The 25,224-nt window shown below is 40.6% G+C and overlaps 1 protein-coding gene across 4 annotated transcripts in view; it reads left to right on the top strand.

Moving 5' to 3' along the window:
• The first annotated feature begins 20,448 nt into the window (after window positions 1-20,448).
• Window positions 20,449-25,224, top strand: part of ZFR (zinc finger RNA binding protein) — a 77,309-nt gene continuing 72,533 nt past the window's right edge. For 2 of the 4 annotated variants that reach the window (XM_027868848.1, XM_027868846.1), the window contains exons 1-3: window positions 20,453-20,730; window positions 21,381-21,549; window positions 21,863-21,962. In XM_027868848.1, the coding sequence (XP_027724649.1) occupies window positions 21,513-21,549; window positions 21,863-21,962 (137 nt within the window). In that variant the 5' untranslated portion in view covers window positions 20,453-20,730; window positions 21,381-21,512. Of the gene's footprint in view, window positions 20,731-21,380; window positions 21,550-21,862; window positions 21,963-25,224 lie in introns of all 4 variants that reach the window. The other 2 variants (XM_027868849.1, XM_027868847.1) reach the window with 2 other exon arrangements.

The following is a 25,224-nucleotide window of genomic DNA, read 5'->3' as shown; positions in this document are numbered from 1 at the left end:
TCTCATAGAATCAATAATTTCTGTTTGGTCTATTCTAGTTTTCTGGAAGTCCTTTTCTTAGGTAAGGTTGATGACTATATCTTCTAAGCTACTTATTCTCCTTCCAATTCTTTCCTCCAGAGTTTTAATTTCATTTTTAAATTCTTATTTATTTTTAATTTATGAAATAAAACAAGCATTTCTATAACAGTATATGTTATGTTTAAAAAAGATGACTACACATGAAACTGCATACTATTATGTACAACTTGCTATTCCTTTTAAATATAAAATAAAGTTATCAAGTAAATTTCTTTGTTTTCCCCCTTGTTTTCTCCTTACCCCACCCTAGAGATGGCTACCATTAAATACAAATATGTACACACACATACACACACATATATGTAAAATCATTCTATACATACTTCTTTTTATCAGTTCTTTCTCTTGAAGCAGATAATACCTTCATATGCTCTTTGTAGTTAATTTGGGTATTTGTAATAGTCAAAATGACTTATTTCCTTAAAGTTGTTCTTAAAACATTAGTGCTGTTAATGTATATAACATTCTCTTGGCTCTGAATTTTTCTTAATTTCATTTAAAAAAACCTCTTGATTCATTTCTTTTAGGTATGCTCACAGTACTTGTGGACTGCAGATTATGGACTTATATATACAATAATTTTATTCTAGTTGGTGTTTTCTTTGATTCATTCAATTCACCAGCTTCAGTTCCTGAACTGGGGCTTTGTACCAGGGCCAACCTCTGCTCCTGTTGCAGTTTTGGTTGAGGTGATCTGCCCTGCTTGGTCTCAACCAAAGTCCTTTGGCTTGTTGCCCTAACCTCCACTTCCCAGGGTTAGAGAACCCTAGAACTTTCCATTTCACAGCATTCGATATGCAGGGCCCTCTCTATGATCTCAGGACAGAGTGTCAGGGACCTTAAAGCCCATGGGCTTGGATTACCCTTGTCTGAGTGCTGTAGCACCATATTGGTCAGTATCTCATAGATGCCACTGGGTGGGAGATTCTAACTTCCCCACCCTGAAGTTTTTTGACAACCCTGGGGCTTTTTCAGAAGGGCCCTCTGCTGTTGCTCACTCCAGCAAAGAGTTTTGCAGGATATATGTGCCTAGGCATCTCTCTCCCTGATTTATTGTTGACAATTTTCCCTTCAACCTACCTTGAAGTGGTTGGTTTGCTATCATAGCAGACAAGATAGGCAGATTCATGCTAGGAGAACCTGAAGAGAGGATAAAGTTGATGATAATAGAAATGGAAGCAAAACTGGAGACATGGGCTAGTTTGGGCCTTCCGAGTTATTGTCATAACACTCCATGAACCAGGGCAATGAGGATTGAAGACATAGAATATCTTGCTATCATAGACAGTGGATCTTAAATGATAATCATCTTCTGGTCATTTATGAAAAACTGTTGCAGAATATGCCTCTACAGCTTATGCAGAGGCTAAACTTCTGCAGATTGATGAGAATATCTAGCCATGCTTGCATTATCACATAGTGAGTTTGGATTTTCCGGAAGGTTGTGAGGAGTCAGCAAGAAGGTAGATGCTACAGTCCTTCTATGTCCAGATCTGGCAAATGTTTCTGGGGTTTCAGCATTGATCAGGACAACTTCGGCCTTTTTGAGGCAGTGGCAAAGTATTATAGGCAGCAAGTTGGAGTTCAGTATCGAAATACCCTGACAACCCACATCTCCCTTGCAGAAACTTCTACTAAGACAGAGGACACTGTTAGCAGAGAGCACCACAGAAGCACTGAAAAACTCCAGTTCAGGGGCAGCTAGGTGGTACAGTGGATAGAGCTCCTGCCTTGGAATCAGGAGGACCTAATTTCAAATTCAGCCTCAGACACTTGACACTTACTAGCTATGTGACCCTGGGCAAGTGACTTAACCCGGATTGCCTAAGCAAAAAAATTAAAACAAAACAAACTCCAGTTCAGGGATGAATACAGAAAAGTTCAATCCTTGAAGAATGAAAGGATTATCTAACTCAGTGTGTGGGTCTTTATGTTCTTACTACATGGTTATAATCTCATCATTCTGTAAGATCTCATTAGTCTTGGTATTTCACCTCATCACTACCCTCACTGATTGGAGGGTGGAGCCATGAGCTGCAAACCTACAATTAAGGAAAGCTCAGCTCATATATCTCATTTCTTACCTGGCTACACTATTGGGGGGGGGGGGGCAGCTAGGTGGCACAGTGAATTGTTGTTGTTTGTCCTTCATTCCAGAAGACATCAGGAAGGTAATGCCATGACTACAAGTGAATTGGGATTAAGTGAGGGAGGGCTGTGCAAAGTCACCAGCCTCACTTTCTCCTCCAGAGTCATCTGGGTCCAGTGGCAAGATATAGATCAGGATGACCCCAGATGCTGGCCCCAGATGCAGTGGGAGACCTTGACCTTTTAAAGTTAAAGTCTTTCCCAGATCTCAGTTTGACTGCAACAACACCTATTCGGTGATTAAGGCTAGGTAAGAAATAAGGCAAAGAATGGTCTCTTTTACCTAGCCAAAAAAAAATCATCCTTGGAGGAGAAGACCCTTAGGGTTTCTGGCCAAAACAGAAATGATTGCTATTTACACTCACTCTGAGCCATCAGGATCCAAACAATGACCAACTGAGGCTTGGGCTGGGAACTATTGGCCAATCAATGAGTGCCAGAGTGATTTGGGTTTAAGGCATGGTCCTTAAGGAAGAAATCTAGCCTGTAAACCCCAAGATATCTTGAAAGGTTTCAGTGATCAAAATTTATATTCCTTTGGGCAGGTAAGGGTATGATACCCTATGTAAACAGCGGGAGAGGAGGGAGGGAGAAAAGAAGGGGAAGGGGAGAACAAAGGAAGTAAGGAAGGAGGGAGGGAAGGAGGGGGCTATGTTGCCCAACTGGAACTGACTAGTTGGGTCCCCAGTGGGCAGCTACTGCTACTCACAGGTTGTTATTTGTCCTTCTCAAAGAGGACCATAACATCAGGAAGGAGATGCCATGACTGCAAGTGAATTGGGTTTAAGTGAAGGAGGGCTGTGCAAAGTCACCAGCCTCACTCTCTCTTCTGGAGCCATCTGGGTCCAGTGACAAGATATAGATCAGGAGAACTGGAGATTCCTTCTCCACTCCCCTTGCCCTATCCCCCACACTATGTGTAGAGTGCTGGGCAAGAGTCAGGAAGACAAGTTCAAATCTGGCCTCAGATACTTACTAGCTATGTGACCCCGTAAAAGTCATTTTACCCTGTTTGCTTCGGTTCCTTCATCTATAAAATGAGCTGAAGAAGGAAATAGCAAACCAATCCAGTATCTTTGCCAAGAAAACCCCAAATGGGGTCACAAAGAGTCAGACACAACTAAAAATAACTGAACAATACATCACTTGGAGACTTGTGACTGACTTCAACCACCTCCCTGTCTGGGTGCCTTATCCTGCTTTCCCTACCCTGCCCTCTTCCTTTTGTACTTTTTCTTCCCTGTCAGATTATAATGTCTTCCCTCTTAGATATAATAGACACTTAATAAATGTTGATAGATTGATTGATATTTATATCCCCAGTGGTTAGCATGGTGCCCAGAACATAGTAGGTGTTTAATAAATGTTTACTGACCATGTGGAATGTGTCCAAGTAATAGCCCACAGAATCCATCACCATGACACCTGATTTTTTTCCAGAGTCATCTTGGAAAATTATTCTCAGAATTTAGGGAAACTTGGAGAGACATGTGCACTAATGCAGAACAATGAAAGGGGAACAGTTTACACAATAACATAAAGGGAAAGAACATTGAAAGACATCAGAGCTTCAATCAATGCTGTAGCCAATTGTGACTCCAGAGGACTGTCAAGGAATTATGCCTCTTTTCTCCTCAGTGAAGTGGTGGAGAAATAGGTGAGGAATAATACATTTGCTGTCAGACGTGGAGAATATGATTATTCTGCTTAACTGTACTTCTTTGTCACAAGGGAGAGTTACATTGTTGGGGAGGGGAGATGGGAAAAATTGTTGGGAAGTGACTGTGATGTGAAAAACAACACAGAAGAAATTGATCTCAGAGATGAGATGGTTAAAATGTAAACTATCTTCTACTTTGGAATCCCTTGGGGCCTTTTCCTATAGCCAATTATACTGTGACAAAGAGTAACCCAGGGTTACATCTATATTCCACCCTCTACATTCCCATTTACTTGCTGCTATAAAAAAATGAATAAATAAATGATGATAATAATAATAATAATTGTTATCATTAATGGAGGCTAGGTCTAAAGAGATTTGCCAAGATTCACAGAAAACTCACCGACTAGCTCTGATTTAAAAAAACAAAACAAAACAGAGAATATGCAAGTAAGGGCAAGTGATGAATATGCAGCATGTGCTCTTTCTCCAATCCCCCACTTGCACTAGAAGGTCAGGTCCCCAGTGCATGGCTGGCTATGTCCCCTCAGAACTTTAGGGATAACCCCGAGGAATTGAACAACATGTCTTTTGTAATGCTGTAGCCTCAAATCTCTACCAGTGTGCTTCCCACCTGCCACTCTCTATGATTATCAGTTGATATCAATTGGCCTGGCTTAGTTGACTTTTCTAGTGGGTATTTACTATAGTGAAACCGTATGAATGGAATAGGGTGTAGCTTTTCCACTGAGTTCCTTACAGAGCCTTGAATCTGCCTTTCCTCATCATGTTCATTTTATACTAGGCTCTTTAATGCAGACATTTCAACTAGGCACTGCGATTACAGGGACACTGCTAGGATGCCAATGAAAAATCTAAATCCTTTGGTCTTCCAACAATTGCAATATTCTCTGGTTAAGCAGGGAGGGATGATGAGGCCAAGGTGCTCTCCTTCCCCTTCCAAGGAAATCTTCCTCAGAGGCTCAGTTGGAAGGCCAAGCTACCAGATGTTTTAATTTCTTCTATTCTAACTGATATGCCATTTTATCAAAGACCCACAGAATATGACCAAATTTCTTCAATCCAAATACACTTTTTATGTATTGTCACTCTAGTTCATCCACTGGCCTTTAAAGACACTTAAAGAATTCAAATATTTTCTCATGCTTTATCTAAAACCAATAATTGATTTGAAAATTATTTTCATCTGGTTAAAGTATAAGGATATAGAATCTTGATACTTTCCTTAAGTGGAGTGGGGTGATTATCTATGCTGAGCCCTACTCTTGCAAATATAGAGTGGGGTGGGGTTACAAAAGAATAATTTCAGTAGCTGGGAATAGCAAAGAAAGCTAAGGATAATAAAAAGGGGAAATATTTAGATTGTTATTCCTTTCTCCTTATCACTTTCTCATTCTTAACATTTCCTTGCCAATTGTTTTTATGCCACCTACAAACATGCCCATATTTCTCCTATATTTAATAAACTCTTCAGTTGACCCAGCCATTATACCCTGAACTAATCATACTAAATCTCTTTTTTTTCACTACTTAACTCCTAAAATGAGTATTCTACACTCATTGACTCTATTTCTTTACTTTCTACTCATATTTCAATCCTTTTCATTCTGATTTTTGATCCCACCCATTCATGGAACCTTTACTCTCCAAAGTTATCAAGAACCTTTTAACTACTAAATACGATGATCCTTTCTAAGTCTCCATTCTACTTAATTCTGTAACTTTCGACGCTCTCTCTCTCCCACCCTCTCCTCTTGAGTACTCTCATCTCTGGTCTTCTATGACACACTCCTCTCCTTATTCTTTTACCTATGTGACATCTCTTTTGAAGGATCCTCCTGAAATATCCTCATCCACCTTCTAACACTAAGTGTGAGTATCCCCCAAACAGCCATCCTGAGCTCTCTTCTCTCACTTTTCCCTAAATTTAACCTTCCGTTTCCTCTCTCTGTGCCTCTGTACAAGCTTTGCTTGACCTATGACCAAAATGTGCTCCTTTCTTACCACTCTAAGAGTTTCTAACTTCCTTTAGGGTTCAGTTTGGGTTTCAACTCACTTTCTTGGCCCACACCATTGATACTGCTCCCCTTCCTGAAATTGTCTTGTCCTTATTTATCTGTGTACGTGGTATTCCTCTTGTGAAATATGAGCTTTTTGAGGGGTAGGCATTCTTTGATTTTTATTTCACTTTGCATTACTAGCACTTTACATAGTACCTTACACATAGCAGGCAATTAATAAATATTTGAATAACATAACATGACAATGGGAATTAACCATGATGATACTCAGTTCTAAAGGGAAAAATAGGTTAAATTTTATTCAGTCTCTCTTAAGACAGGGAAGTATAAAACACCTTTGTAAAAGAGACCTTTCAAAAATTCTGGCAATCAATCGACAAGTATTTATTAAGCACCTTATATGTGTTAGGTGAAGATCTAAGCGCTGGAAATATAGACAAAAACAAAAACAATGTTCCTGCCCTCAATAAGCTTACATATCATTGGGGAAAATATATACATATATTAACTGTCCTCACTATCCCTGAACAAGATAAGGTTCTGGGGTATCCTGGGGGAGGGGCAGTTGGGAGTGTCTCTTCTTTAATACTATCAGCTTGAACCCAATCCATTGTGTTTCCTATACTGTTAGCCACCAATAATTAACCAGGTCTTCAGTTTCATTTAACCGCTCAACATGAATTGTTTTTTAGAAAGGGATATTTACTTCAAAGCTATAACAAGAACACAGACTCAGACTTATCACAACTTTCAAATACCATTAGTCTCACCAAGTTCATATCCAAATATAGCCTGACTGCTAGAGGAGCCCTTATTTCAGCTACCTCTGGACCTGATCCCTAAAGTCCTCATTCCTCTGGGTGTTGATGCTGAATTGACTACATACCCTGGCACTGATTTCATTTCTGGACTCCTGGAGGCCATTCCCCTTTAGAAACTCCAAATGAATCTCCTTGATCTGAAACAAAAGAAAAAATGATGAGGCGAAAGAACAAGCTCCATTTTCCCAGGGCCAAATGTTAGTGTCAGCACTCTCACCAAGATGCTCTCTGTGAAGGAGTCACATCAAGAGAAATCTAACTAGAGAGAGCAGTTGGGAAGAATGTCCAAGACTCTCATCAACTGGTGCCTTTTGAAGGCACCTCCAGTTCCAACTATAGAACCAAAAGATAGAGCTTCTTCTAACCACATTGTTAATAGACTGAACATATGCTCAAAAATCTCTCCAAGGCACTCCATTACAAGACAGACACCCCAGACTCTTCCACGTGGGGAATAAGAAGTGCTCTGTGCCTGCTTGGTGTGTTGTGTTATCCACAATAAATACCTTTACTTGATTTGGAGATAGCCTGAGTGAATTCTTTCAAGATGATCTTGCACCCCAATATTTTGGGATGCTCCCCTGAACCTCATCACAAAGATATGGAGACAGAAGGGAGAAGGTATTGTGCCAGTGGTGGGGTATAGGCCCTGGAAGCCCACATCCTGAACGTTCCTTGAACTTTCCCACATGGCCAAGTCTCTGGCTTTCACCTGAGGCATTGACTCATCCCAGTAATCCTTTCAACTGGCCTTGCACTGTGCCCCCACACCCAAACCTTCAATTCTCTGTTACCTCTAACCCAGTCTAGCCCTTCATTGTCACCTCCAGACCACCATCCCTGCTTAATTCCATCTAGACCCCTTCTGTCACCTCCCAGTTACCTCAAGCTATTGGCTACATATAAAAAGCTCAGTTTCATCTACCAAATTGCTCAGATTTCTCAAGAATCTGGCCTGGTTATATTGGCATCACAAAGGCTCAGATTCTTAAAATCTGACTCGCTAGGAATCTCACTCACCCCAAATGGTGTTTTAATGAACCTTGTCTCTAACCAAAAGAAGGCTTGAGTTGAATTCTTTTGAGGCATGACCTGCATTTTCTGCCTGTGAATTTCATGGTTCCCAGCACCCCTAGACTGCAATATCAGGAAGAGAAAGAATGCCAGAGTGGTAGGACTGCAGAATATATGAAATAGAGTGATATAGAGTTACTAAATGTAGTGATACATAGAGGTAGTGGTAACCAGAATGTAAAGACTTTAAAGGCTGAATAGAGGAGTTTGGATTGGATCCTAAAAGCGATAGAAACTCACTGGAGCTTCTTGAGTAGGAGAGTGACATGGTCAAACCTGTACTTTAGGAATATCACTTTATAAACTATTTGGATTGAAGGAGGGAGAGACTTGAGGCAGTGACCAAATGGGAAGTTACTGCAATAGTTAACACAAGAGATGACCAGGGCCTGAACTAGAGTGGTGGTTGTATAAGTGAAGAGGAGATGAATTAGAGAGATGTTGTGGAAATAGAACTGACAGGAGTTAACGACTAATTAGATATGAGGGGAGAGAAACAGTGTGGGATTAAAAATAATGTCATGTTTGCAAATGCAACTATTCTAGGGACGATGGGCAACCACTGGGGCTTTTTGAGGAGAGAAGTGATATGGTAGGACCTAGGCTTTGGGAAGATATTTTGACCATTTTGTGGAGAATGGATTAGAGAGGAGAGAATGGAGGCAGAGAAATCACAGCTCGATTTCCTCTAAGTGCTCCTCCAGCTTTCATTCAGTTTCCTGTGCAGAGCTATAAGTTCAGACTACAGAGAGCCTTCTACTGGAAGGATGTTAGTACCCTCCCTACTCTGTGCCCTTGGCACTTTGAAGAGCCAAGTCCGAAGTATCTTGAAGTTTCTCTTGCTCACAGCTCTCATTTCCCAAGAATGCTTAAATAAGACAAGTTAGAGTCATTTCCTTTCATTAAAAAAGGAGGCACAGAACATTCTCTATAATTGACTTCACATTGTAGCTGCAAACTAGAGAAATAACTATGCAGTACAGTGAAGGACCTGACTAATCTTTGACTTAAAAAAAAAAAACCTTCCAGAAGGCCTAGGTGCATTAATTGGTATTTAATTGGTACAGATGACTAATGAAATTCATCACTCATAGTACAGTACAGAAGGCAATACAGGTGTCTCATCCTTCACAGAAATAGATAATAGTGAGGCTGGAGTTTTATAAAATGAAGTCTTTGGCAGGGTTTGCTTGGCCCTTCTCTTTGGTAAATAAGCAAGAAAATATGTCCTCTGGCTTCCCTATCCCTAAAAAGTGGAGACCTACCACACACTGCTATGGGAAAATGATGCATACATTACTCCTGATTGGCTGAGAGACATCTGAGCTTGCAACAATATGAACCAGCATAAGTGGAAAAGGAACTTTATCCATATTTGGAGAGATTGCTGGGAGAAATGGGGAGACAGAGACAGAGAGGACAAAGAGAAAGAAGGAGGAAGGAGAAGGGTAGGGGAGAGGAGAGAGACAGAGAGACAGAGGAAGAAAAAGAGATTAGTAGATCTCCCTTGAGCTGCAGATGTATAGGAAGGCTAGAAACTAAGAGCAGACTCCTGGTAAAGTACTTCTCTCTCTTTAGAAGCTGATATATTATCTTGGTCCAGAAGAACTTTTCTACCCTTTTTTATACTTACATCTACTCTAATCTGTAGAATTTAACCAATTTCTGTTACTGCTTATTTTGACAAGGAGGCATATACCAGCTTGTTGTGTATGTATTTATGTGTGTTCGTGTGTGTGTACCAAAAATATTTGGTGGGAGAGAGTTAGGTTGACAAGAGTGAGCTAACTGTTTCTGTCTGATCAAGAGCATTTAGGAAAAGTAGCTTTTATTCTGAACCTTTTATCATGCCTCTAGACTAGAGTTATTTGATGAGAGAGAGATAATTCAATTGATGTTCAGTCGTTTCAGTCATGTTCAACTCTTCATGACCCAATTTGGGGTTTTCTTGGCAAAGATATTGGATATTTCCTTCTCCAGCTCATTTTATAGGTGAGGGAACTGAGGCAAACAGGATTAAATGACTTGCCCAGGGTCACACAGCTAGTAAGTATCTGAGGCCATATTTGAACTCAAGAAGATGAGTCTTTCTGACTCCAGGCCTGGCACTCTGTCCACTATGCCATCTAGCTGCCCATATATTGGAAAGCTACCACTTATACACATGTACAATATTTATAAGCCCAACAACTAAGAGAGTGCTCGCACTTAATGTTCCATGGGTACCCATCCATGATGAACTTACTAATAAAAGATAATTCTTATATGTCAATACATCAAGGACTTGTGATTTCCTTGGTGTGGGAAATAACACAGACAGAAAGAAATCCATCCATAACAAAGCTCTCAACAGGAGAGGCAGAAAAGAATCTAAACTTTACTGATGCTCTTTCCATTGTCACCCATAATACCTCCCAAAGATTTACAGATGTGGAATAATTTAATAGAGATAAAAGGATTTGTATAGTTAGAGTTCTACTGGAGAACCCAGTTTCCATGCCTTAAAATCTCAATCAACCCTGACTTCTCCCCCAAGAAGTTATTTCCAACTACCCACTGGATCTCCTCCTTAGACTTAACCATGTTTAAAATTGAATTCATCATTTCTCCCACAAAATCTATTCTTTCAGCCCTCCTTATCTTTCTATGATACCATCATCTCCCAATCACAAATTATTATAGCCTCATGTGTTTTATGTGTTATGTTTGACTACTCCCTCTCCTTTGTTCCATATCGGGTACTAAATCATGTTGATTCTACACCTGTGACTATTGTTTCCATTAATCCCATCCTTATCCCTCCCATTGACACCATTCTAATTTGCACCCTCCTAGCAACAAATTAATAAATATAATAATAATTCACGTAGCGCTTACTATGTACCAGGCACTGTGCTAAGTGCTTTGTGATTTTTATTATCTCGTTTGATCCTCACAATAAACTCTAAGAGGTGAGTGCTGTTATTAGCTATTGCTATTTTACAGATGAGGAAACTGAGGCAAACAGGGTTTAAGTGACTTGCCTAGAGTCACACATATAGTAAGTGTCTGAGACCAGATTAAAACTCAGGTCTTCCCAACTCCAGACCTAGCATTCTATCCACTGTCCCACCTAGCTGCAGGTGTATAAATTAATAAAGTATTTATTAAGCATTTACTATGTGCAAACACAATGCTAAGCAATGTGCTACAAAGAGATAAATAAGACAGTCCCTGCTCTCAAGGCACTTGCATTCCAGTAGGGAGACAACACATATGGAAGGTTTCAGCTTCAAGTCAAATGGAAAAGTCCTATAGTCCTTAGGGTGCAACCAAAGCAGATGGTAATGCTTCTTCTTTAATGTCATTTCCACTGATAAATCCCATCAGTTTCTGATGTTGAACCATTTGATAATGCCAAGGATTTTCTTTTCAGGGTCTTCAGTAGTTGGGGCTGCAGTACCAGCAGGAGTAGTAGCCAGGCTGCATCTTCACAGGGGTTGCTTCACAGGATGATGTCTAAAGGAACTGGGCTGGAAGCATTGCTATCCCCAAGGTTCTTGGGTTCAGGGTCTTGGGCTGTCCCCATTAGGGTCTGAGGAGAGATGGTGGTGAAGATGGCACATGTTGCCTGGCATATGTTGCCTCCTGTCTCTCCCTCAAGGTGACCTATTGATTCAGCTAGGCTGCCCTTGTGTGTCCACAGGTTGCCTGGTTGGTGGCAATAGTCAGCCCCTTCTCCACAGGAGTTGCTCCCCTGGATGATGGCTGCAGGGGCTGGACACAGAAATAGGAATGGTGGTCAGGTGGATGCTGCTACTCCCAGGGTTCTTGAACCAAAAAAAAAAAAAAAGCAATACAGTTTGCCATCCAATTTTTGTCCATTCCAATCCTACAACAACTTCTAATTCATTCTATTTTTAAGCTTCATTCATGCCTTCCACTTTCAAATCACATGCTTTTCCAAATATACTCCTTCACCATCCCCCACCTAGTGAGCTTTTCCTTGTAACAAGATTAAAAATAAAAACAAAAACAAAAACAGGTTAGCAAAATCAACCAACACATTGATAGTATATGGCAGCACATGCAACATTCTATCCTCAGAGTCTGTCACTTCTTTAACAAGGGAAGAAAGAGGTTTATTTTTTCATTCGCTCAGGAGCTATGCTTGTCCCTTATATTTACATAACACATAGCTCTTTACATTTGTGGTCGTCCATGTTGTAGTTATCTCATATGCTGTTTTCCTGGTGGGTTGCTTATTTCACTTATGTGTCTTTCCACATATCTCTGAATTCTTCATGCTCCCTTTTTTTTCCTTATGGTACACTGATATTCCATTCCTATACAACAATTTCTTAATCCATTTCCCAATTGATGGGCATCTACTTTGTCCCCAGTTTTCTGCTACCATGAAAAGTGTTGCTATGAATATTTTGGCATATATATGACTTTTTTCTTTCTTTGACTTAACAGGAGTATAAAAATCCTCAGTAGTGAGATCTCTAGGTCAAAGAGTATGAACATTTTAGTCATTTTTTCCCTTCATAAATCCAAGGAGGCAATGTGGTATGCCAGAAAAAGCATGGACTCTAGCATTAGAGGATTTGAGTTCAAGTTCCACTTTTGACACTTAATTACCTGTATGATCTTAGGATAATCATTTAACCTCTCTGGATCTTAGTTTCTTCACCTAAAAAATTAAGGGATTGAACTAGATGACTTTAAAGTTCCTTTCTTACTCTAAATATATGATCCTATGCTATCATCAACAACAACAAAAATAATAAACTGGAGCCTGGATTAAGAACTATGCCATGAGACTATGTTTTTGATGAAGGAACTTTATTCTATTCAATTCAATAAGTACTAATTAAATGACTAGTACAGCTGAGGTACTGTGCTAGTTTCTAGAGACAGAGACTAAAAGGAATAGTCCTTGTGTTCAAAGAGATTACATTATATTGGGGAGAAGGGAAGAGGATGTGCAAAAAAAAAAATAAAGGCACAATTTATATAAATTATTCTGGAGGAGGGGAGGGCATATTCTTACATGAACAACCATTAAGAAGTACAGAAGACAAAATAGTGATGACCTCGGAAATCCTTTTGTGCCATAGATCCGTGGTCAATATGGCCTGACAGTCTAAATTTGAAGTTTGTTTTCCAGGAGAGTTCTACTAATTCACAATTGCACAGTGTATCAGCATGCCTTTCTTCCCGTAACTTCTCCAGCACTATTTTAGTCTTGTCATCCCCACCATTCTGCTGGGGATAACTTCAGAGTCATTTTGATCTGCTTTTCTCTTATTAGTGATTTGGAGTAATCACAATTTGGTTGTTAATGGTTGTGCCTCTTTTGAAAACTGGTTGCTCATATCTTTTGACCTCTAATTCATTCTACACATTTATGCCAGCTTCATCTTACTAATTTACAGGTCTACATATCATTCCACCAACCAAAAAATTTCCCTGGTTCCCAATTGCCAAAAAAAACCCAAACTCCTTACCTTACATTGACTGTTATCCTTACCCAACCCCCAATTTTGTGATTAGGATACTCTCCTCCCACCTTCATTTATTGGATTTCTATCCATACTTCAAGAAACATCATTCCAGGTATAGCTTCAGTTTCTTCCTTTACAGTATCAGGGATATGTTGGTAAATAGTTAACAATTAAAATGAATTATGTGAGTAGAAAAATAATAAAAATTAAATCCAAAAATACTTTTAATGTACACACAACATATTTAAGCTAAATCTATGTTACTTGCATCCTCTCCATTATCTTCTTAAGTCTAGTCAATCAACAAAAGTATGTCAAGCTTATTTGTAGCATTTGCCAGTTTCTAAGGTATAAATGCTCACAGAAAATTTAACAATTAGCTCTTGAGAACCAATTTAAAGTGGTTTTAGCACCTATCTGTAAATTATTGGCCCTATAAATGACTCACTCATGTTCTACAACTTTGAATCCCTTCCCCTTTTGTCCATACCTTGCAAGTGCTAACCTTGAGTTCCCTCCACCATCTATCTCCTTTACTTCTACTGATTTGCTGCTGAATGCTGGAGAAAGTCAATGGGTCTGACAAATCAATGGTCTGCAAAGTGGAGACTGTGGCTTGACCCCAAAGGTTATTCAATCAACCAATTGGTCAGGAGAGTGATGGGTCATCCCACTCTTGCTCTACCATATCTAGTTGTGGGCTTGTCTCTAGAGCAACTATCTGATCTTTTTCAATATTCTACTCTCTCCCACCGATGGCGTCCAATATGGATGACTTTCACTTGGTTCCTTGGGCTGGTTATAACTTATCCTCACCCAGGCACCCATACATTCATACAAGTAAAACTATTTATCACCTATCCAGATCCCCAGCATCACCACACTCTAGCCCCTGAATAACAACAGCTGCAACTCTAGACTTTGAGTAGAAGCTAGTAGGTAAGAGTTCCCTCTGTGTACATTCTTCATTTTTCAGTAGGAAAGGGTGAGCAGCACAGGATGAGCAGATGAATTTCAATTACATCATCTTTCTCCCCATACCCACCCTTCTTCTCAATTTCACTATCTCCATCAAAGTCACTACCATCCTTCCAGGCTTTCAGGTTCTCATACTGTTTCTTGTCATTGAGCTCATTACTCAAGTGAAATTATTTTTCAAAGTTACCAGTGATTTCTCAATCTGGTGGCCTTTTCTCAGTCCTGTTCCTTTTTGACTTTGCAACATTTAAAACTGTTGAACAACCTCTCCTCTTGGATACTCTCTCCTCTCTAGGTAATCATGACACATATCTCTCTGTCTGTCTGTCTGTCTCTCTGTCTCTGTCTCTCTCTGTCTCTCTCTCTCTCTCTGTCTTTTTCTCTCCTCATCATACAGATTTGACCGCTCCTTCTTAATCTCCCTTTCTTAGATCCTGGTGACTTTAACTCCCATGGTTTTAATTATCATCATTAAGCTGAAGACTCCCTCTACATTTCTATTCCTAATATCTATGCCTAGAGTCCCACACTTGAATCCCACATCATCAACTGACTATTGGACATTTTGAACTAGATGTTACATAGCCATCTCAAGTGAAATGGAATAATAAGCAAAGAAAAGGTAAGCTCATTAAGGATCAAGGGCCTAAGTAGCCCGCTGGTCTTCAAAAGGAGAAGGGCCTTATCTTTCCCTGAGGCTGGAGCAAGGGAAAAGAGGGTGGGTGATAATATATGATATGGTATACCAAATAATTTATTTAACATCAGAATTAGTAGATTTTTAAATGTTTGGTAGAATTCACTTGTAAATCTATCTGGTCCTGATGCTTTTTTTCTTAGGAAGCTCATTTCTGGACTGTTCAATTTCTTTTTCTAAAATAGGTTTATTTAGATATTCTATTTCCTCTTCTGTTAATCTAGGCAGTTTATATTTTTGTAAGTATTCTTCCATTTCACTTAAATTAAATTTATAGGCATATAATTGGGCAAAATAACTCCTAATAATTGCTTTAGTTTCATCTTTATTAGTGGCACATTTACCCTTTTCATTAGTGATTTAGTTTCCTTCCCTTTGTTTTTTATGGTTTATCTATTTTGTTGGTTTTCACATAAAACCAACTCCTAGTTTTATTTATTAATTTGATGGTTTTCTTACATTTAATTTTATTAATCTCACCTTTAATTTTTAGGATTTCCAATTTTGTGTTTAATTGGGGATTTTTATTTCGTTCTTTTTCTAGTTTTTTTTAATTGCATACCCAATTCATTAATCTACTCTTTCTCTTTTTTTTTTAATTGACGTAAGCATTTAGATACATAAAGTTTCCTCCGATTACTGCTTTTGCTGCATCCCATAGGTTTTGGTATGTTGTCTCATTATTATCATTCTCTTTAATAAAATAATTTATTGTTTCTATGAATTGTTCTTTAACCCACCTATTCTTTGAGATTAGGTTATTTAGTCTCTAATTAATTTTTAGTCTGTTTCCATGGCCCCTTATTAAATATAATTTTATTGCATTATGATCTGAAAAGGATGCATTTAATATTTCTGCTTTTCTACATTCAACTATAAAGTTTTTATGCCCTAATATATGGTCACTTTTTGTAAAGGTACAATAGACCTCTGAGAAAAAGGTATATTCCTTTCTATTCCCATTCAATTCTCTCTGATATCATGGTATTTTATCCTGATCTTACATACTTACATTCTCATTTATATTTGTTTGCATACATGTCTATTAGAAATCTAAAGTCCTTCAGTGAGAATCTCTCTCTAGGTCTCGCTCTCATTCTGTCTGTCATAATCATACCATCTAAGACTCTCAAAGTTATAAGAAATCTCAGGGGTTACCTAGTCCAGAATTCTCTTTAAAATTCCTGACAAGTAGTTATTCAAGTTCCATCTGAAGACTGCCAACATTGGGGAACCCATAACCTCCTGAGGCAGATCATTCCAATTTGGGATAGTTCTAACTGTAAAGATTTTCCCCCCTTACATTGAAATGAAATCTTGTTCCTACTTCTACCCTCTGAGATTAAGTACTTTTTTTTTTTGGCTAGGCAATGGGGCTAAGTGACTTGCCAAGGGTCACACAGCTAGTAAGTGTTATGTGTCTGAGGTCCGAGTTGAACTCAGGTCCTCCTGAATCCAGGGCTGGTGCTCTATCCACTGGATTAAGTACTTCAGAACAAGCCTAATTCCTCTTCCATGTGAAAACCCTTCAAGTATTTAAAAGTGACTATCATGAATTTTCCCCACTACCCAAGTCCCTCAGACCTTTCAGTCAGTTCTTGCATGATATAATCTTAAAAGCCCTTACCTTACCATCCTGGTTACTGTCCTTTGGACATGTGCCACCTTATCAATAGTCTATCTAAAATGTGGTGCCCGGAAGTCAATATCATTCTCCAGATATGGTCCAACAAAGATAAAATACAGCGGGAGTTCTAGCTTTCTCCTTCTAGACACTATGATTCTATTAATGCAACCTGATTACATTGGCTTTTTTGGCTACCATTTTTCTTATGTGAGTCATTGTTATTAATACACTACAACCTACTTATACCTAGCAGATATCTTTCCACTGCCCTTCAGGTCATCTGCAATTCTTATTGTTCTGAGAACATGATGTCCCATGATTAGTACTTATACAGCATCACTAGAAAAAAAGTATTGGTATTAAAAAGATGAGCTTTTGTGGAGAGAAGCAATTTAGAATCATTGAAAGGATCTCATAATTTCCCACATTCAATGTAGCTGTCTCTCCTTCTATTAAATTCTAGGGCCAATGTGTATTATTTAGTTGTACTAACCATTCTAAATAAAATGTGCTGACAGATTAATTCAATGGGTTGTTCATCTAACTGCATGTCACAATTTGGATAATATGCATTTTTCAGTTACTTCTAACAATCCTTTGTGTATTGTTAGAGCAATTCCTTTAAAAATGTGCATTACTGTTGCCTTTTGTTTTTATTCTTCAGTCATGTATATTTATATTCTACCACCCACATACATTGAGCCCCTTTCTATAAGAAATAAAAATATTTAAGCAAAAATAACTATGACAGTAACTGTGGTAATGTGTGGAACATTCCACAGCAATAGTCCTCCACTGTTTTTGTTTTTGTTTTTTCAAAAGGAAAGTTTGGGTGGAGCACTGGCCCTGGAGTCAGGAGCACCTGAATTCAAATCTGGCCTCAGACATTTACTAGCTGTGTGACCCTGGGCAAGTCACTTAACCCTGATTGCCTCAAAAAAAAATTTTTTTTTAAAGGAAGAAGGTTTGTCTCATTTTCTGCTATCTGGGCCTTTTTTTTTTTTGAGGGACATGGATCTGATTGAGGGGACCTTGTACTATGTTTATTACAATCATAACAGTGTCATACATGGACAGGGGAATCTAAAGAATTTTACCATCTTTAGGAATGCCTCTTTAATCTAGTCATTCAGGATAACCCATTCAGTTTAGTTCAACTTAGTCATGTTTGTGATATTCTGTAAAACATCAATGAACTTCTGTGGCTAGCATTGATTCTTCTGAGGGTGGTCCATGATTTGCAGTCATAAAGCAAATGTAATCAAGTTATGTGTCTTGTTTGATAGAGAAAATCATTGAACAAGTTATCTTTGTGGTTACATCTCACTTCCCTTCCAGTCACTCATTATTATCTCAGGCAATCCCTGACTCTCTCCTCCCTTCATCTTTCATATTTAATCAGTTGCCAAGTCTCCCGGCACCTGCCTCCATAATATACCTCACTTCTGACTCCTTTTCTCCACTCACAGAGTCATAGCCTTCATCATTTCCCACCTCAATAATGGAAAGAACCTCTTAGTCTCCCTACTTCCGGTTTCTCTTCTCTCCAATCCATTCTCCACACAGCTGATAAATTGATACCTTAAAACATTGATCTGACCACATTATTTCCCTGCTCAAGTAGTTCTAGTGGGGATCGTCATGCCTCTAGGGTAAAATGCAAATTCCTATTTGTCTTTTAAAGTCCTTTACATTATAGTTCTTTCCTACAATTCTGTATCATGCACTTTATGTTCCAACCAAACTGCCCCACTTGCTGTTCCCCAACATTCCATCTTCTATGTGATTCCATTCCTGGGCACACATTATTACTGCCTCCACTCCCCAGTCTCATGTCTGCCTCATAGAATCCCTCACTTCCTTCAAAGCTCAGCCAGGCTGCCAACTAACCTAATCTCCCACTCGCCTTGCTAGCTAAAGTCCTTCCTCAGGAATTACTTTGTATCTACATTATAGATATTCTATATTCAACATTGTAGATATTCTGTAATTGAATGTTCCTTTTACATGTTGTTTTTCTTCTCTGCCTGCCCCTCCCTCCCACCCCACTAAAATCTAAGTTCCTGTTCCAAGTCCCAGCAGAGGTCTGACACTTGAGAGTACAAAATAAAGACTCGTTGAATAGATTAATGATTTTCTTCCATAATGTCTTTTCTTTTTTTTTACTTTTTGGTGAGGCAATCAGGGTTAAGTGACTTGCTCAGGTGAGATTTGAACTCAGGTTCTCCTGACTCCAAAAGCCAGAGCTCTATCCACTGCACCACCTAGCTGCTCCCATAACATCCTTCCAATGAGCCTATATTCTAAATTACTGTAATACCTTTTCTTTAAATGTTTGGGGGCTGAGACACATTCTAACCTCTTTGAACTTCCTTGTTTTGGTGACTATTTCATATTGGTTAAAATTCTCACCTGGATGGTCCCTGTAATGAGGAAATCACAGGTCCAGTCCATATCCTGATATTGAAACTCTTCTAAGAAATGGTGATAAACAGAGTTTATGGTTTTACTTTTATCCCATTCACCATTCCAGTAACTTTCCAGAAGGCAGTGCCCCTCCCTGGCTACTACTTCCCTATGTGTGTTCTTTCTTTCTATATTAGAATGTAAACTTCTTGAGGGCAGGGACTGGCTTGCTATTGTATTTGCGCTTAGTACAGTGTTCAATACATAGTAAATGCTTAATAAGTGATTTTCATTCATTCATCCATTTTTCACTTTTCAGTCAACAACTTGATTAAATGGGTCAAGTTGAAGCTGTTGTAACAGTAACCTAAGGACAAATCCATACCACAGGGAGACTGGATTATTGAGGATCTTGGTATGGTTATCATCAATTAACTAGAATATTTGATTAACCACACTCCCCTCCCCATTACATCCTTATGCCATGCTGCATTACAGAACTAACTGTAATGGACTGCCTTCATTCAACCCTTTAAATATCCTTTTATTGATCTTTTAGGCTGTGTCTGACAATTCCATCTATCTGGGCAAATGGTAGAATCAGAACTCTTCTAGGATAGGCTGAATTTATTTTTTTTTTCAGTATCATTTAGGATGACCTGAAAAAAGGGCATGGTTACTTAATAGTGGAGGTTAATGTGATCTTTTAAAACGAATATTCAATCAAGAACAAGTAAAGGCGCTTCCTAAGGGCTGTCTCACCTCTGGGAGTCTGTACTTGTAGTCTGTAGTGAGTCTGTAGCATTTATCTCATCCCTGAGAAGAGACCTAAGTGGACAAGCCCCATTCGCTTTTTTTTCTTGCAAGTTCACTTGCAAGTTCACTTTCTAACCCAGTCTTTAACCGCCAAAGGCCGGCTGGAAACCAAGCATAAAATTAGTGCAGACAAGCCTCTTTATTGGGCAGGTGATTAACAACTGTTCTTTTCCTCCCCTTTATTGAAACAGCCTTGTAAGTATTTGCAATATCAACCCCCAAACAGTCTGTGCCTTGAAACCAGATAGCTCATCGAAATTCCTGGCTCATCAAAATTTTCTTTTAAAAAAAGTAAAATTGTAATATCCTGTTGTGGGAGTTATTCTATTTACAGCAACAAAAGAACAACGTGCTTTCACTGGAACACCGATAACCTTTGCTTCGGGCAACATTAATAATCTTGAATACAATGCTATTCATTCTCTAAGAGCAATTAACGTTCTACATTTTACCCTTCTGAAAACGGAACAAGTGTCTTTGGAGCATATATTGAATAGGATCTTATAGACACTCAGATTTCTTCTTTCGAGGGTGATGAGAGTTGGTTAAAAAAAAAAAAAAGGAACTGCGACAGTCTTCCTGGGCTGGCACGGGTACGTGAAGACTTCCTGGGCTGGCACGGGTACGTGAAGATCTCATGCTGTTTTATTTACAAATGAAGCCCTTAATCACATGAGTAAAGTATGCTTCACACAACCAACTCTCTTTAACCATCTCAAGAGGCAGTTGGGACAGAAGAGAGGAAAGAGGAAAGAAGGTTAAAGGGGAAGAGCTGGAGGAGGTAAGGAGGGAGAAGGAAAGAAGAAATGAAAGGTCGCTAAAGACAGACAGGAGAGACAACTAGGAAGAAAGAAGAGAAGGAAACAAGTAAGGCAGTGGAAATGCTAAATGGTAAGCGAAGAGAAGAATAAGAGATATATGTACGGGGGTCGGAGGATGTGAGTGATTTCAGGGGGCGGCAGGGGTGTGTATATGTTTCACGGTTTGTCAGGGCGGGGCGGGGAGGGGGCTAAGGCAGAAGAGCATTTCAGTTATTTTTGGAAGGGCTTTAGTTTCATACTACTTCTCCCACTCTTCTCTCCCTCCAGTCTCTGAAAAGGGGTTAGAAAACCATTCCAGTTCCAAATTCCCCAGTTAAAGCCCCGCTGAAACGGAACGGACATGAAAGAGATGCGAAGAGGAGAGGAAGGAAAGAGAGACTAGTGAAAGCGAACATAAGCGAGGGATACTTCAAGAGCAGAAAAAGATAGGAGGAAGAGTAGGAGGAGTGAAGAGAAGGAGGCAGCGTAGAAAGAGAAGAAGGGGGGGTAAGAGGAGGAGGAGCAAGGGGAGGAGCAAGGGAGAGGATCGAGGAGGAGTAAGGGGAGGAGGGTAGAGGAGGAAGGAAGAGGAGGAGGAGGAGGAAGAGGAGGAGGAGGGAAGAACAGAGGGAGTAAGGAAGGAGGAGGGAAGAGCAGGGGGAGTAAGGGAGGAGGAGGAGGAGGAGGAGGTGGAGAGACGAAGAGGCAGGGAGAGGAGGTAGAGTGGACTACATCTCCCAGGGTGCACGGGATCGGTGGCGCCTGCGCAGTGAGAGCAGCGGCGGAGGGTCTGTTCTCCGCCGAGGAGGAGCCGGGCAGAGGAGGGGAGGCAGCGGGTGAGAGTTCAGAGTTCAGCAGCAGCAGCCCGAGCCCATGATTCCCATATGCCCTGTAGTTTCCTTCACCTATGGTGAGTATAATTTACCCCCCCGGTGAGCCCCCGTCGCCCCTAGCCCTCCTGACGGGGATGGCGAGGTGAGGGGGGGTGGGGAGGCGGGGAGGGGAGGAGGCCTCGGGGTGTGTGTGAGGCGGGAGGAGGGAGGAGGCGGCGGCTGCTGCGGCGGCGGCCTGGGCCCCGCGGGTGAGGGCGGCTTCTCACAGAGCGTGTCTCTCTCTCTCTCCCCCTCCTCCCTGCCCTCCACCGTCCCCTGCCCGGTGGCTGCGCTCCTCCGTGTCTCCCTCCTCCCGCCATGGGACCCGACTCTCCGCGGCGCCCGCCGCAGTGCCCAGCCGGCTGGGGGAAGATGCCAAAATGGCGACCGGCAACTACTTTGGATTCACCCACAGCGGGGCGGCGGCGGCGGCGGCTGCGGCCCAGTATAGGTAACGGCTCCCTCGTCGTGCTGCGCCCCTGCCCCCCGCCCCCGAGCGGCCGAGGCCGAGGAGGAGGAGGAGGAGGAGGAGGAGGGAGAGCGACCGCCGGCCCGGGCCTCCGTCCGCCGCCCCCCGCCCGCCCGGGCTCGGGGAGACCCGGGGCGACCGGGGGCGAGAGAGGCCCCGGAGGAGGCGGAGGACGGAGGCGCCGCTGCAGGCCCGCAAACTAAGATGGCCTCCCGAGGCCTGGGCCGGAGCGCGGAGCCGGCGAGCGGCGGCCGGCCGGGAGGAAGCGCAGGCTGAGCCCTCCCGCCGCCAGTCTCCTCCTCCGCCTCCTCCCCTCTCTCCTCCTCTTCCTCTGCATCCTCGCCTCTGCTCCTCCTCTTCTCCTCTCCCTCCTCCCTCTCTTCGTCCCTTCCTCTCCATCTCCTCTTCTCTTCACCCCTTCCTCTGCTCTTCCTCTTCTCTTCTTTTCCCTCCCCATCCTCTGCATCCTGTCCTCCGCTCCTCCTCTTCTCCTCTCCCTCCTTCTCATCCCTTCCTCTCCATCTTCTCTTCACCCCTTCCTCTGCCCATCCTCTTCTCTTTTCCCTCTCTTAACCCTTTCCTCTCCATTCCCTCCACTTTTCTCCTCTGCATCCTTTCCCCACTTCTCTTCCTCTTCACCCCTTCCTCTGCTCTTTCTTTCTCTTCTTTCTTCTCTCCTGTCTTCATTCCTTCTTCTCCATCCCCTCCACTTTCTCCTCTTCATCCCCTCCTCCTTCTCTTCTTCCTCTTTCTCCTTTCCCCCCTTCTCTTCTCCATCCCGTCTTTTCCCATCTTTTCCACTTCCTCCTCTCTGTTCTCTTCTCCTCTCTCTTCTTCTTTATCCCTTCTTCTGCTTCTCTTCCTCTTTTCCTCTTTTCTCTTCATCTCTTCCCTTCTACTTTCTCTCTATCCTCTTCTCCCCTTTCTCTTCCTCTTGATCCCTTCCTCTGCTCCTTCACTTTTCCCCCTTAATCTCTTCTCCATTCCCTCCTCTCCTTTTCTTCTCTTCTCACCTCTCTATCCCCTCTTCTTTAAGTGGAGAGGACTTTGGGTTAAGGCACCTTGGAAGGTGAGCCAGATCACCCACCAGCCCTCTGTGAAGAATAGGAGAAGAATGGTGTTACATTTCTCTTAAAACAGTACCTACCTCTCTGCTTTCACCCTCCCCCCAACTTCCCCTTGCCTTGCCATCCTCTTGGGGGGGGGGAGTGGGGAATCTGTTGTTTTCCCTGAGGCATTTTTTCCCTCTTTGGAAGCTACTTTGGTGGCCAACTTAACTCTCAGGAATAAAGGATAGTAAGACTCTGTGTTAGTTAAGTTCCCTGCCAACTTGAGGCATTTAGGCATCAATTTACCAGACCAATGGAATTGTTATCCTGAGAAGTACACACACACAGAGGAAGTGTTAGGGTCCACTAAATCTACAAGGCACCTGTATTATAGCAAGTGAGTTTCCAGATAGGATAAGAATCTCCCTTAGTCTTACTGTCTTACCATCTTATTAAATATATGTATAGTGCAAGCATTGTAGTACTGAGTCATTGAGATGCATCTAGCATTGTCTGTTATTTTAGGAAGATAATTTTAAGGTTTCAGCACCTACAAATAAGGAAATTTTGGCATTTGCCTCAGAAAATAAATGAGTAGGCCTTAGTATAAAATCACTAAGGGATAGGGATTCAACCTGTGGTTTCATTGGTATTGGGAACTCTCCTGCAAGAAAAACAAATATTGGTTTCTAAAGTTTGTCCTAACCTTTGTGTACTTTTTATCTTATCAAAGACCAGCAAAAACCTAGGGCTGATTTCCTCCTTTACCTTTGGATTAATCTTAAAACTTGTTTATAAAACTCTTAAAACTTGTCTTTAAAATATTTTTAAAATTCCATTTGATCATTAGCTACAAAAAACGACAAGGCAGTTTTTTCATTAAGCTTTTTCAAATAAACGCAAATATAGAGAGGCAGTATAGTAATTGGAGAGTTGACCTGGAAGTCAAGAAGACTCACATTCTAGTGTGACACATACTGGCTGTATAATGCTGAGCAGGTCTCTAAGACTGGAAGTTGCAAGTGCCCGTTTGTTTTGGTAGAGGAAGTTCCTCACTAAGAGAGCTCTACAAAGATTCAGTTTTGTTTTGTTTTTTAAACTAATGACATAAAATGTAAATATTTGTCAAACATTCTAAAGGCCCATGACATTGTGTTAGCCTCTTCACCTAACTGCAATCTGAGGAGTGGAAGGAGATGTTAAAAACCCACCAACTTGAATATGTTACACTATAGCAAGTTCTTTCTTTTGTGTCATGGGTGTTTAAAAACTAGCAAAAGTTGCATTTGATGTAACTGTTTGAGTACCTAGATGTTGCTTGGATGGAAATTTTCAAGAGATATTTGGAACTTCCCATATCCTTCGCTACCAGAAAGGTTGCAGATGAGAATCTGTATCATAAATCAAACTACCAAGTATTAAGTGTTCTAAAAGAGGAGGGGATGACTCTTTTTTTGACTTGTATAAAGAAAAAGACCGTTTTTTCTGTTACCTTAACTCATTAGGTGCTAATTCCATTGGAATTCTAATTGTTAATTGATCCACTTGGTTGTGTGTGAGAGAGAGGAACTTTTAAAAATAGTTTTTTCTGAAAAGTTTCAAACTGGAAATATGCAGTATGGAAAGAAATTTCACTTAGGATGTACTTAGTCATTATTTATCTTTGGATATGTTTACAGACACGTAACTGTCTCCTAAGATGTTAAGCTAATTCTTTAGAGAACTTCATATGGAATATATTTCTATGACCTTGAAGAATTAAAAAGATGTGACTAAAATTTACCAGCCATTTCACATATTCGTGAATATTTCACAAAAACAATACCTTAAATTGTACTTAGATTTGTTCACATTATCAAAAATAGTTAAGACAGCTTGCCTTTGTAATCCCACAATAACGTAAACTACAAGGCACAAAGGAAAGCGTGCTAAATTTAGAGTCAGAAAAACCTAGGTTCAAATCTCAGCTCTGCCACATGTGTGTGTGACCTTGGGCAAGTAACTTAATTTCTCTAGACCTCAGTTTACTTAACCTATAAAATAAAGGGGATTGGATTAGAGTACCTTTAAAAGTCCTTTTTAGCTCTAAATATGCTGATCCTACATAAAATGAAAATTGCTTGTACTTTACAAGTATTTTTAAATTACAGTTAATGAAATGCATTTTTATATCAGGAAGCTTGACTAAATATTTT

This window comes from Vombatus ursinus, unplaced genomic scaffold, assembly GCF_900497805.2.
Source record: "Vombatus ursinus unplaced genomic scaffold, bare-nosed wombat genome assembly UNPS02014791.1, whole genome shotgun sequence".
NCBI classification, from domain to species: Eukaryota; Metazoa; Chordata; class Mammalia; order Diprotodontia; family Vombatidae; genus Vombatus; species Vombatus ursinus.
The sequence above is the reverse complement of the archived record's forward strand: the minus strand, read 5'-3'. Positions and strand labels throughout refer to the sequence as shown.